Source organism: Pseudonaja textilis, chromosome 12 (assembly GCF_049901715.1).
Source record: "Pseudonaja textilis isolate UNSWEBS1 chromosome 12, rPseTex1.2, whole genome shotgun sequence".
NCBI classification, from domain to species: domain Eukaryota; kingdom Metazoa; phylum Chordata; class Lepidosauria; order Squamata; family Elapidae; genus Pseudonaja; species Pseudonaja textilis.
Genome location: NC_142001.1, coordinates 17,508,247 through 17,522,732, shown reverse-complemented (window position 1 = coordinate 17,522,732; position 14,486 = coordinate 17,508,247). Strand labels below are relative to the sequence as shown.

Sequence of the window (14,486 nt, the reverse complement as noted above, 5' to 3'; positions counted from 1 at the left end):
TCATTTTTTATATATAGTGCATAGAGCATAAAAACGTTCCAATGCTTTAGAGTCACAAGTTTGGGCTAAACGCCCCTCGCGAACTAAAAGCAACCATAGTTTTAATGCCTTATTACAGGTAGCCCTCGGACTTACGACCCCAATGGAGCCCCAATTTTTTTAGGTCCTAAGCGAGACAGTTATTAAGTGAGTTTTGCCCCTTTTTGCGACCTTTCTCGCCCCATTGTTAAGTGAATCGCTGCAATTGTCGTAAGTGTGAAAAATGGTCATAATCCGCTTCTTTTTCAGTGCCGTTATGATTTGGAATGGTCACTAAATGAACTGTTGTAAGTTATGGACTGTACTTTTGGACACATTAAAGAAATTTCAGGAATCGTTGGGAATTCGGCCATCAATGTTACAGTATATTACTGATTTTTTTTGCTCTCTTGAGAGCCTCCTACGAAATAGCATCACTGCTTAGTGCAATACCCTTAAAAAAGAATAAACAAAATGCTAGGAGTGAATACACTGAAGCCTCAAAAGGCTAAATGTTTACTTAAGTGTAACCAATCGCTTTGAAATCTTTTCACTGTTCAGGCAATCCCCACATGATAATGAATATAATCTAAAACATTGCTACGAGCCCTTAAATACCAGCCTTCTCAATCCCATGTCGTTTAAATGCCTATCTTAGGAATTGCAATATTCCTCTTTTCCTTCATTTGTCTTTCTGCTAACGTTCTCTTTCTTTTATCTACTAACCTTCTTATATACTCTCAGTGGAGTTTCATTTGCTTGATTATTTCTTGTAACACTTGTTGTTGTTGGGTGTTGTGGGTTTTTTTGGCACTATCTACTATTGATCTTGATTGTTTTTCACAGTGCTGCATTTTGTAATTAGGCTGAACCAAAACCAGAACTTCTTGCTAATGTAAGACTTGGATTTGACAAGCTTAGAAGCAAAATACACCATTTTCATGAGAGAGAGAGAGAGAGAGAGAGAGAAGAAAAGGAAAGAAACACAGAGAGAAAAGAATGAGAGAGAGAGAGGAGAGAAAGGGAAAGAGAGAAGCAGGGAGAGAAAAGAGAGAAACAGAGAGAGAAAAGAGAGAGAGAGGAGAGAAAGAGAGAGGGAAGAAAGAGAGTGAAAAAGAAAGAGAAAAATAGAGAGAAACACAGAGAGAAAAAGAGAGAGAAAGAGAAAGAAAAAAGAGAAAGAGAGAGAGAGAGGGGGAGAGGATGACCCTGCATTTAAAATTATTTCCTCTTTTCCCATCAAAACATAAAATTCAATTTCAAAAAAAAATTCCTCACCTCTCTTCATTCGTGTACTATCAGAAAATGAGTTTTAAAGATTAAATTATCTGGCGGCACTCTTTTCGGGGAAAACGTACTGGCTTAAATTCCACCTGCTGGATTTCGTTTCAAATGGTGGGAAAATAACAAGTTGCACATTGCAGCCCTTAGGTGTATTTGCTCAGAAACCTGTCCTTCTGCTTGTTCCAAGTTAAGGAGGTTGAGGTATGCATCCAGAAACACCGACAGCCTCTGTCGAGGAAAACCATCTGTCTTCTCGGCAGGTGTGCACCCAAATTCCTTCTCTGCTCTGTTTTCAATAGATCCAGAAAAACCAACACGTCCCTTCCCTTCTTTTCTACTTGTCGAGGAAATCAAAAGCCCCGTCTGAACTGTCATTCTAATTATTTACTAGGAGTAAGAAATACGAATTCACTTCATTAGAGCAAATGGCTCCTTGAAAACGACCCTCAAGGAGTGATATAAGCAAAGTACCAAAGGTCAGGGGGAAAAAAAACGAACACATTTGGGGCATGTTCAGTTTCAGAGTTGTAATTCGCAGTTTAGTCTCATGTCACTGTAAAGATACAAAATGGGTTTATGGTTGATTTGCACGCAGGACTCATCACTGGGCTTCTGGGCATAGACATTTCCTGGGATTTATTCTGCCTTTTTTTTTTTTTTTTGGCAAACGGATTGAGTCTCCCCGAGCCTGTCCATCCTGGGTAGCTAGCAGGGCATCGAATTGGAGAAGTGTGCACCCGAGCATGAGCACAATGGGAAATACATAAGTTGTGCTAAATGGAGCAGGAATTCTGCCAGCTTAATAAATAAGCCAATTTGAAAATAAGAAATTGCATTCCTGAGGGTTGGTTATTTATTATTTATTTACTTATTTATTTATTTTGTTTAAATAAACTGGTTAGGTGGGCTGAGCATTGAAATGTTCGTCATTGGTCTATGACAGGGTTTGTTGATCTTGAGCAGTTTGAGATGGGTGGACTTCAACTCCCAGAATTCCCCAGGCAGCCCTTTAAGATATCTGGACTTCAAACTCCCAGAATTCCGCAGGCAACTTTTTAAGACACCTGGACTTCAACTCCCAGAATTCCCCAGCCAGAGCATACTGATTTCTATGCTGTCCACATAGGGATAACAGCCCAGCTGCTATTGCAACCGTTCAGTTAAATCTATATTATACGGCACAAGAAGAAGAATATATATTGGAAATTGGAGAAACATTAAGTTCTGATATTACCTCCAAAGTTATAAAAAGAAAACAGTGACTGAAAATTTTTTCTCCACCCAATTACTCTGACAAAGTCTCCAGAGGAAATAAATACCGCAACTTTTTCAATTCCATGCCCTCCCAATTTTTGAGCATTGGAAAAACAAGCAACTCTAAAATAGTTTCTTTTTTTTAATCGAGTAAAAAAAAAACGTTAGGAGAATGTTAAGCATGGAAACAGAGACCCCAAATAATTTTGAAGCGATAGATTGCAGCTGTTTCCACTTATTCTGTTTCAATCTTATTATCTCTGACATAGAAACATGCTTTCGAGTTTGGGGAAAAAGCATGACGGAATACTGTAAAGAATTCCTTGTTTTCTCCCCTCTTTTTCGCCAGTGTTTTTGCTTTTTTTTTTTAAAAAAAATAAAGTATTATTATTCGGGTCTGATTTCAATTTTTAAACCGAAATGCAACAATAATTGTGAGAACAATCAGCTCCAGAAACCAATGGTATCCCTTCCAGCTGGACTATATCGATGGCCAGAATCAGAAAAATCTATTTTACCCCAGCTTAACAACACATCCACTTCCTAACTATCACAAGTGTATGACACAAAAGGCATTTATAGATCATATCCACTCAGTCTTCCGTCCATGGGGCATACCAGTTACTTCATTAGGACACAATGCAAGTGTCCTCATCTTTCACCAATTTCAAATCCTGACAGTCAAGGAGGTGGATGGGTTTGTTGCTATAGAAATGGCTAATACATATGATTATAAAATCTGAAAAGTCGAGACTGCGTGTTATTATCTTATTCTACTGTGCCGAAAGAAGTCAAATGCTTTCTTTTTTCTTCTCCCCTTTCCCCTACGCCTTTTCCTTTCCCCCCTTTCCTTCCTTCTTTTCCTGTTATTTTCATCGTTCCTTTGCATTTCTGTACTTTATACTTTGATAAACTAATAAAAATCCTCGAATCGGGACACGAGTGAGCACACAGAAGAAAGAAAAATGAATTACACAACACCAGCCTGCAGAATGGATGGTGGGTGTTGGAATGAACCAAAGCTTATCACTTTAAGATGAACCCGTCATTAAAAAAAAAAAGTTATTTTCACCCTTAAAAGATTGTGGGGAGCTCCTGGCTGCCTTAATGAAAGCTAAGCAAAGTTAAGAAAAGTCTTTCAAGAAATTGTTCGCATGACAAAAGTCTCCCCATTCCACTTCTCCCAGTCTTTGGTGTTTGGATAAACTCCCCAGTTGGCTAAAAACTGGGAACACAACACAGTTGTGGCAGTGTGGCATTCCCAATTTTTCCCCCAAAATACTATGTCTTTATAACAATCTTGCTCCTCTTCTAACAGCCTTTATTCCATTGAACGATGATTGTTTTTCCAGAGGCTTGAAGAGAGACAAGATTTCCAGCCCAGTTCTCGAATATGCATTTAATTGGAAATCTAGGGAACTGAACCTCACAACTTCTTGGAAGCACAACACACAAGCTTTCCCCAGGAAAAATAATAATAATACTGATGGCAATTTTATGCTGGAATTTAATCCAGGGTCTGTTTAAATCCTTCACAGGCCTCACCTTTCTCCCACTGTCCTCCAGTATATGCTTCTTCCTTGGATAAAAATAATTTGGTAAAAAGTGTTCATCTCCTTAAAAAAAATTGTGCCTTGCATTTTCCCAATGGGCTGTACAAACTTTAGCGAAGCCTTGCAAACCTGAGAAATAGTGCAACCCGAATTGTAAACCCTGAGAATATAAGATTATGGTGGAAAAACACAGTGTGTCATTTGGAGATGGCTCCTATCCATGAGACATTACTGATATAAAATACTTTTTTCTTTTTTAAGAAAAACCTTCAAGAAAGGATCTCACTTCAGGTAAGTCCCAGGGAGGTTAATAGCCATTGTGGTCATTCTAGTTAGAAGCCCGCAGTGGCCTTTAGACTCATTTTGAGGGGCACAATTGTATCTGTCACTATAATAGAAGCATCATGCTTAAATGGAAGTTCTCCATTGAGATCTAACAATAGAAATTTGGAAAAGGCTGAATCCCAGATGGGTGGGGATCCTCTTTCAAATATTAAGGACCGTTCAAGCAAGTAAAGATGAGTGGGGACTTAGTCAGACTGACAGAGTTGGAAGGGACCTTGCAGATCATCTAGTCGAGCCCTCCCTCCCTCTCCCAAGCAGGAGACCCCACACCATTTCTGACTGATGGTAATTTAATCTCTTCTTGAAAGCTTCCCACCACTTCTGAAGACAACTTCAGTTTCATGGGTTGATGGTTCTCACTGTCAGAAAATTTCTCCTTATTTCCAGGTTGAATCTCTCCTTGTTCAGTTTCCATCCATTGTTCCTCGTCTGGTCTTTGGGTGCTTTGGAAAATAGCTTGACCCCCTTTCTCCTCCTCTGTGGCAGCCCCTCAGATATTGGAAGACTGCTCTCCTGTCTCCCCTGGTCCTTCTCTTCATGCAAACATTCTTCGTATATTTTAGCTTCCAGTCCCCTAATCCTCTTTGTTGCTTTTCTCTGCATTCTTTCTAGAGTCTCAACTTCTGTTTTATAGTGCGGTGACCAGTGATGGGATTCAGCCAGTTCACACCAGTTTGGGAAAAACGGTTCTTAACTTTTCTGAGCAGTTTGGGTGAACTGGTTGTTGGAAGGGCAGAGAACCCCTTGTTAAATTATTTGAATCCCACCACTGATGGTGACCAAAACTGGTGCAGGATTCTAGGTGTGGTCTTACTCTCTCGAGGACCTTTTTCGCCCCCTCACGGTTTAAGAAGACCTTGAAAAATCCAACGGAGCAGCACACCCAAGAAGAGACTGTTGTTAGGAATAAACAATGGCAAAATCTGTTAGAAACCAGGGGTGTTGGTGTCCCCGAGGACACTTCTAAGCCTCCAATTGCTGAGAACACAGACTTCCCCTGGGAATTCCTCCCCGTAGAGAAATTCATTCTGCAATGAATGGATGCTTCACCAGGGCTATGAAATCTCTAGGCAAACAAAGATGTGACTTCGGCATTCAGGAAAGGAGGCAGCTCCACCTGAGAAAGCGAGCTTTTGAAAAACAGGGGAACCTTAACCAAACTAATTTAGCCATCCAACGGTTTTGGTTTTTTGTTTTTTTTTCCGCCCACCTCACACAGAATATGCCTTGCTGGGTGCTCGGTTTCACCCCACACGCGCCCTCTGAACATCGAACAAAACAGCATCACGATCTTTGTGCAAAAATTTAAAAAAAATAACACACACGCACACACACTCTCCAACAGCTTTGTGCATACTTTGTAAGAAGGGGAGCTTGGCTTCTATGGCACAATTGTGCTTTGCAAAAAAATAAAAAAAAGCTTTGTTTTTCTTTTTTTTTAAAATAATGGTTGCTCCGGGATGGCTAATTTTAAACGATACACTTGCAAGTGTTATATACCGTCCACCATTGAAGGGCATTCTGCGAGGATCGTGGGGGTTTTCCTTTCCTTTTTGTTGCAGGAACAAAGGGACAACTTCTGAAATGGACAACTTCAGCTTTTGATGGCTCGTAGAAACGGGGGAAGGTCAAATAGGAACTTCATTCCAAAACGATTCACCAGTTGAACAGGATGCTTTGGCCCAGTGTCATAAAGTAAATTTGGCTGCTGCCCCCAGACTGAACCGACGCAAAGAATACCTTGAGGGGAGAGAGATAAGGAAAGTGTCATTCTACCTTTTTAAAAAAAATAAATAAATAAAAATATGGAGCATCGCTGGATAATATTTCATACACTTCAAATTGCATAAATATGCCAGCCTGCTTTCATCCATAAATGCAGGCAGTTCTTGGCTTACAACCACAACTGAGCCCAGAATTTCCATTGCTTAAGTGAGCCATTTGTGAAGTGAGTCTTATGATCATTCTGGCCCCAGTTGTTAAGTGAAGCACTGCGGTTGTTATGTTAGTAACACAGTCATTAAGCGAGTCTGGCTCCCCTATTGACTTTCCTGGGTTAGAAGGTTGCACAAGAAGCTCCATAGACAATATGGGGGGAAACCCAGTCTTTGAACAAGATTCTCACTAAGTTCTTCAACCGGAGGACCTTCTGCCTCTCTTCTAGGAGCACAACTCAAAACACCAGACCTTCTCTGGAGCAAGGAATGGATGAATTCCTCTCCACCCTCCCAACTTCTGCATAAACCGCATCGTGGGAAAAATCTGTTCTATCAAGATTCTCACAAGGTTCTTCAAGCAGAAGGCCTTCTGCCTTTCTTCTAGGAACACAACTCAAAACACCAGATGCAAGGGATAGATGAATTCCCTCCCATCTCTCCCAACGTCTGCATAAACTACAATGTGGGGACAATCTAGTCTTCTATCAAGGTTCTTCGATGATTGTCAGAAGGTTCTTCGACCAGATGTCTTGTCTCTCTTCTATAAACACAACTCAAAACACCAGACTCCTCTTTTGGAGCAAGGGGTGTATGGATACCCTCTTACCCCTCCCAATGTTTACATAACCTACAATGTGGGGACAATCTAGTCTTCTATCAAGGTCCTTGGAAAGTTCTCAGAAGGTTCTTCGACCAGATGTCTTGTCTCTCTTCTAGGAACACGACTAAAAACAGCAGACTCCTCTTCTGGAGGAAGGGGTGTATGGATACCCTCTTACCCCTCCTAATGTTTACATAACCTACAATGTGGGGACAATCTAGTCTTCTATCAAGGTCCTTGGAAAGTTCTCAGAAGGTTCTCCGACCAGATGTCTTGTCTCTTTCTAGGAACACAACTAAAAACAGCAGACTCCTCTTCTGGAGGAAGGGGTGTATGGATACCCTCTTACCCCTCCCAATGTTTACATAACCTACAATGTGGGGACAATCTAGTTTTCTATCAAGGTCCTTGGAAAGTTCTCAGAAGGTTCTCCACTAGATGTCTTGTCTCTCTTCTAGGAAGACAACTAAAAACAGCAGACTCCTCTTCTGGAGGAAGGGGGTATGATACCCTCTTACCCCCTCCCAATGTTTACATAACCTACAATGTGGGGACAATCTAGTCTTCTATCAAGGTCCTTGGAAAGTTCTCAGAAGGTTCTCCGACTAGATGTCTTGTCTCTCTTCTAGGAACACAACTAAAAACAGCAGACTCCTCTTCTGGAGGAAGGGGTGTATGGATACCCTCTTACCCCTCCCAATGTTTACATAACCTACAATGTGGGGACAATCTAGTCTTCTATCAAGGTCCTTGGAAAGTTCTCAGAAGGTTCTTCGACCAGATGTCTTGTCTCTCTTCTAGGAACACGACTAAAAACAGCAGACTCCTCTTCTGGAGGAAGGGATGGATGAATTCCCTCCCATCACCACCTCCCACCTTCTGTACCGTATACCTTATCGTTCCTTTCGCAGAGAAATTTCAGCTTCTGAGCTTTCTTGTGCATAAACACGCCTTCCAGACATCCCGTTTCCACAGCACGCAGTTCAATTGCTTTCTCACCCCAGCCCATCACTTGATTGGACTGAAGATAAGCTTTTAGAAAAAGAAAGAAAGAAAGAAAGAAAGAGTTAATGGAGCTTTTTCTTTAAAAAGGAAAAAAAGAAAAGCCACAAAAACAAAGACAAGTGGCAGAGAAAGGGCTGAATAAATGGCTCTCTTCGTGGGAAGCTGTTGGCAATAGTAATTCCCGCCCCCCTTATTTCTGGTATTTGCAGTGAAGGCTCCATCTGATAACAAGAAGCATTACAATCTTGTGCGACTTTGGCTTTAGCCCGGACAGGACTGTTTTATACTTGGAGCCAGAAGGGAGGGAGGTGTGTATGTGTGTATGTGTGTGTTTCCTGGCTTTATTGTTAATGGGCTGAACATCTTGGCTCTCGTGTGTACCTCGAATTCAACTTTTTAAACGCTTTCTACTGTCTTAAGTCTTGTTTATTGTTTTAAAAGGTTTCTAAATTTTTATTTTTTGAAGGGGTAGACTTTTTTAAAAGTTTAAATTGTAGAGTTCTTAATTGTAGATATTCTGGGTTGTGAGCCAGCCAGAGTCTTTTACTGAGATGAGTGGCTACTAAAATTGAACAACCAACCAACCAGCCAACCAACCAAACCAACCAACCAACCAAACCAAACCGACCGACCAACCAAACCGACTGACCGACCAACCAACCAACCAACCAACCCACAAACAAACAATGGCAGCCCCCTTCCACCCTCCACAGCTGTGTGGCAGCTTTTAATAAGGATTCCAAAGCTGACAGCAGCACGGAGCCTTGGGGAGGGCAAAAAACTGCCCCCCCCGAAGTTCAAGAAGGCCGGAAATGGGCCTGTTTCTGGCTTCCAGAGAGCCTCCGGAGCCTGGGAATCTCGAGGAAAGCCTCAGGAGCCCAGGAGGGAGAAAACACCCACCCACCCACCATGGTGCAGGAGGCTGACTAGGCCACGGCCACCATGGCCACACCCACCCAGCAACCGAGCAGAGAACCCGTTGCTAAAATTTTTGAAGCTCACCCCTGGAAAACACCTTTTGGGACACTAAGGGAACGTTTTACAGACAACACAATGTCACACCATCAACAAGGGGGCCTCAACGTCAGGACCTCCAAAACTGTAGGCATCTCCCCCGCCCCCAGCTCATCTGCAACACGTAGCTAAATTGTGACCAGGAGGGGAAAATAATTTATATTTTGATTGCGTTCATTGTTGTGTTCATTGTTTACATTGGGGCTTTCTTCCTGCCGCCACCTGCTGCATTGCCCACATTTGCATTATCTTTGACCTGCCCTCCAAAATCTAGAGAGAGAGAGAAAAAAAAAAGCTAAACCTTCATTTGAAAGTTGTCTCAGTATCCCATGATCTCTCCCTAAAATTTGAGAGAACCGGTGAATTTCCCTCCGTCTGCAAGATCCTGTAAGTCCGTTGGCTGATGCCAACATGAAACACGATTCTCTTTATTGGAAATCCCGCCTCCCTTCCTAAGAGGAAGCTACCCTGAGTCAGGAGAAGACACCAAGATCGTTTGGAGTTTGTTTTCCTTCTTTGCACATCCCTCCTTCCCCCCCCTCCACCCGTCCTTATTATCGCAACCTCTTCAATCTGAAGCTCAGGTCCAGGGATGGTGTGGTTTATATGAATCAGCAAACCGCACAGGGAGGAAGGCTTTCCAGCTGACATAAGGAGAGAAATGCTTTCATAAATAACCGGTTAGATAACATTTCCAGATGTTGACGGGCATCCAAAAAATACGGACTGTTTGTTCTCGCCAAGGCAAGCCCGAGCTTGCCCCATCTATCGTTCGATCACCAGGCTGCAATCCCAGAGCTGCAGCTTCCTATAAATAGATGATGGCATCTGCTGCTTGGACCTTCTAATCTCCGTGATGTAGCTGGCAGAGAGGGGAGAAAATGAATGTTCTTCCCTATCCAGCTATTTTTTTCCCCTTTAGTAGTTTCTGGATCGGGGTGTCAGCTTTGGAAACCATATTGAGATCATATGCTCCCACACTGACAGGCGTCCCCCCTTGAAAAAAAATCACGTCCTAGCATGGGGTGCTGTTTTCTGCTTGATTGTTTGTCTGCTGTCAATCCCTGCTTATCTGGGATTTGGCTGCTGGAGTGGATGTGTTCTGGTTTAAACAAGGAGCAAACCCCACTTCCTTCTAACACTGATGAGGTTATCTAATCAGGTAATGAAATGTCTTCCTTGAACAGGGTGTTGTTTTCTGCTTGATTGTTTCTCTGGCGCTAATCCCTGCTTATCCGGGTGTTGGTTGCTGGATAGCCTGTGTTCTGGTCTTAAACAACGCCACTCTCATTAGCCCTGATGAGGTTATCTAGTCAGGCAATGAAATGTCTTCAAGAAAAGGACCAAGCTCAGAGACCACCAAGGCCTCCACAATTTACAATCCGAGCTACAGAGATTATCTTTCATTAGAAAAATTGGTGTAGCCGTGCTTCTAATTTCATGGGTAAGCTAAATCTAGACCAAGGTATTTGTTTTCTGCTTGATTGTTTGTCTGGTGTCAATCCCTGCTTATCTGGGTGTGTGCTGCTGGAGTGTATACATCCTGTCTTTAAACAGAGAGCAAGCAATACCCTCACTAGCCCTGATGAGGTTACCTGGTCAGGTAATAAAATGTCTCCAAGAAAATTACCAAGCCTCCAAGGCCTCCACAGTTCAACCCTGAGCTACAAAGATTATCTTCCATTGGAAAAATTGGTGCAGCCAAGTTCCTAATTCCATGGGTTATCTAGGTTTCTTGGGGAACCAGAAAAAATATAACCTCCACACATCCCTAAATTTCATAGAAGGCACACATGATATAAAATATTAAAAGCCAGTTTGCACCATTTCGGGAGAGCCGGTTGTTAACTTTCTGAGCAGTTTGGTGAATTGGCTGTTGGAAGAAATCATTAGGACAGAGAACCGGTTGTTAAGTTATTTGAAGCCCACCACTGGGTGTACCCTTATCCAAACTGACTGAAGGGACAAAGAAGATCCATTTCTAATGATATTCCTGCCATCTTATTTTCAAAGTATCAGTCTCTGTGTCCAGAGAAACCCTGCATTTCAGCTGCACATTTTTTGAAAAGCCAACAACTTAAGCTTCCCCAATTTAATTTCCCTCCGGAGTTAAGTTTCCTTGTTCCAATTACCAGAACAACTCCACCAGTCTAGCTTGCCCTAAATTCTTAAAGAGCTCCCTATGTTTCATTTCTTGAACGATATTGATCATTTTATTCCTCCACCAGTTAAATTTTTGCAAATGGCTTCATTTTATCGATAACGTTCACGACACAGCAGCTGGTCGAAATAAGTCAGAATTAAGGGGTCAGCTTATTCTCGAAAGCACCCAGAAGGCAAGAAAAGAAACAATGGTTGGAAACTAATCAAAGAAAGAAGCAACCTGGAGAAACTTCCTAACAGTGAGGACAATTAACCAGTGGAACAGCTTGCCACCAGAAGTTGTGGGTGCTTCATCACTGGAGGTTTTTAAGAAGAGCCTGGACAGCCGTTTGTCTGTAATGGTTATAGGTCTCCTGCTTGAGCAGGGGGCTGGACTAGAAGACCTCCAAGGTCCCTTCCAGTCTATTCTGATAGATTGAACAGACTCCTGAAACAGTGTGGCTTTGACTGGATATCTAGTCATACTTGAGAAAGTGTTTCCAATAATAATAATGATAATAATAATAATAATAATAATAATAATAATAATAATAATAGTAGTAGTAGTAATAATAGTACAAGAGCCCCCCTTGAACTGTAAGCAATGTTTAGAGAAAAACAAAGACGATGCTTTTAGGAAAAAACGACCTGTTCTTTCATCCCTGCCTTTTGTCTTTTTCTAAAAAAAAATCTTTTTTTTTCTTTTCGCTCAACATTTATTACAGTTCATTGATCCTGGGTTTTTTCCTGCAGAAATCCATTTCTGTTGCTTCCATCCTTGGTCTTCCTTTCCAACCTCAGACCTGGTTCTGAAAAACAGCTTGAAGGCAATTGTCTACTTTAATAGAAAAAAAAAATCAAATATTCTGCCTTATCAGCTGCACATGGTACCAAGATAAGAAGAAAAAAAAATCTACAGTATTCCAGGTTCCTTCCAGTATTATTACTACAGCAAGTTGTAACTTAGCCTGATTCCTCCAGGATATATTTTTCAAATTTCCAGACAGGCTCGATACAAAAACCTAGGATTATTCTCGTCTAAAACCCACTTACTAATAGCACTTTTATCTCTGAGAACTTCACATCTTGCAGCTAATGCTAGATTGTCAGATGCGAGCACTTGACATTATACAGACAGTGTTAAACATCAATGGACCAGGGAGGACAGTTGTCTTGACATGTGTTAATTATATCATGCCGTTCTGATTCTTAATTTAAAAAAAAAAAAAGAAATCATTGGGAAGGTGAAGTATTGTGACAATGCCAACACCAAAAAGGAAATGACTTGCCTTGCTCTATGAAGTAACGAGAGAAGAGAATATCAGTAGCTCAGGGCTGGACTATGGGGTCCTTGCTGCTTCCTGAGCTTGGTTGTTTTCTTGCAGACGTTTCAATTACCCAACTAGGTAACTTCATCAGTGCTAGTATGATGTGTAACTCCCTATTTATATACAGTGGTTTGTCCTGCCAGTGTTGATGGGAATGTGGTTTTCTCCTGGGTAGTTCTACGATTAAGGTATTGTTTCTCACTTGACTGTTTGTCTGGTCTTAATCCCTGTTTATCTGGATGTTGGCTGCTGGAGATGGCCTTTTCTGGTCTTAAACAAAGAGCAAAACCTACTCCTTCTATCACTGAAGTTGTTACCTAGTTGGGTAATGAAATGTCTGCAAGAACACAACCACACTCAGAGAGCACCAAGAACCCCACAGTGCTTTTCCTCCTCCCCTTCTCTTCCTCTTCCTCTTCACAGTTTTCTTCCTCCTCCCCTTCTCTTCCTCTTTACAAACCCCACTTCCTTCAACCACTGAAGTTGTCAACTAGTTGGGTAATGAAACATCTGCAAGAAAACAACCATACTGTGATGACGCGGGGCGTGGCACAAAGGCAACACAGCCAGAGAATAAGTAGAGGTTCTTTTATTAGCTCCAACTTTGCCCCCGATGACCCGGTTATCTTCCGGTCTGGAGAAAAACTCTCCCATGAACCTGCAACAGCCTTTGGCTGCAGATATTCTAGTCCAAACATTGTAAACTGAAAAATTTAAACTATAAAATCAAGGAGGCAAAATAAGGTAATAAATCCTGCAGAGCAAGATGGGGAGTTCCAGAAATGAAGTAACAAGGCAGTAAATCAAACCAGTTGGGAGGATGCCAGGAACTCAGATAACAGCAGCCAACGTGAGATAAACTCAATGTTTTTTCCCAACGAATGCTGCTCTCACTTGCCTCTCCATTAAACTCTCTTCCCAGATGTGCCTAATGAAGGGAATCAGGGCCCTTTCCTCACCCATAAGACAAACCACACATGTTGCTCTCTTCTCTGTTCCATCCCTCCTTAGGATGAAGAAGGGGTGAGCCTGTGTCTTCCTCTGAACTCCCTCTCCCTTGTTCTACCTCTTCCCTGCTCTGCCCAGCCTGACTTTGCCCTTCCCCAGTTTCTTCCACAGCCAACGGAGCCACACTCCCAGTCCCTGATGGCTGTTCATCTTCCTCCTCGGATTCAGACTCTGACAAGGGCATAATGTATACTGAGAGAGCCACAAGGACCACATAATCCTCTTTGCAAACCCCACTCCCTTCTAGCACTGATGATGTTCCCCGGCTGGGTAATGAAACATCTGCAAGAAAACAACCAATAAGCACCAAGGACTTAGAAGGAACAAGAGTAACTGTGATTTGTCCACTCCCGTGTATGGTAGGTGCCCCAAACACATTTAGAAGAGGAGCTGCAAACCTCAGCACGGTTGCAATCATTGACACGTTCCCACATACAGGGAAATCTGGTTCTTGTGGGTCTTCTACTCCCCGTCCATTCATACGTACCTACTGATGTGGGCATTTCTCCCCACTGCAAAATGTTTTCTTTGGAGAAGTGCCCATAGATGTTAAGGTAGACTCCTTCATCTTCATAAGCCAGTAGAAGTTCCATCCCGTTGGTGTTCCGGAGAATGATAATAGCGTGCGGATGAATATTTCCCTGGATCTGGAATAACATTTGATGAAGATTTACATCATGGAACAAGTTACAATTTAAGGAACTGCAGTCCATCAATTTCGGTGTCATGACACTGCATTAAAAATCAACCAGCTTGGAGATCTGAGAAGCGAAAAAAGATTTATCTCTTTGAAAATGTCGGTGTACTTTCTTCCGGATTCAGCGCCGACACAATGGGAAAGGCATTTCTGTCTTTTTTTAAAATATCAAGGTTGAGCTGCTACCTGAGGAAAAAGGTGTTCCTTTTATCCCTCTTGTAAATATCAAAGATCGTCTCGAAGCTTCTATTCAGGGTTTGCCTTTGAATTTGGTGAGTATCATGTTGTGAAAATAAATAA

The 14,486-nt window shown here is 42.0% G+C and overlaps 1 protein-coding gene across 2 annotated transcripts in view; it reads right to left on the bottom strand.

The window, feature by feature from the left end:
- Positions 1-2,685: 2,685 nt before the first annotated feature.
- NRK (Nik related kinase) overlaps positions 2,686-14,486 on the bottom strand; it is a 90,121-nt gene continuing 78,320 nt past the window's right edge. For both annotated transcript variants that reach the window (XM_087941147.1, XM_087941148.1), the window contains exons 29-31: positions 13,977-14,136; positions 7,885-8,024; positions 2,686-6,194 (exon numbers count right to left, since the gene is read on the bottom strand). In XM_087941147.1, the coding sequence (XP_087797273.1) occupies positions 6,111-6,194; positions 7,885-8,024; positions 13,977-14,136 (384 nt within the window). In that variant the 3' untranslated portion in view covers positions 2,686-6,110. The remainder of the gene's footprint in view (positions 6,195-7,884; positions 8,025-13,976; positions 14,137-14,486) is intronic.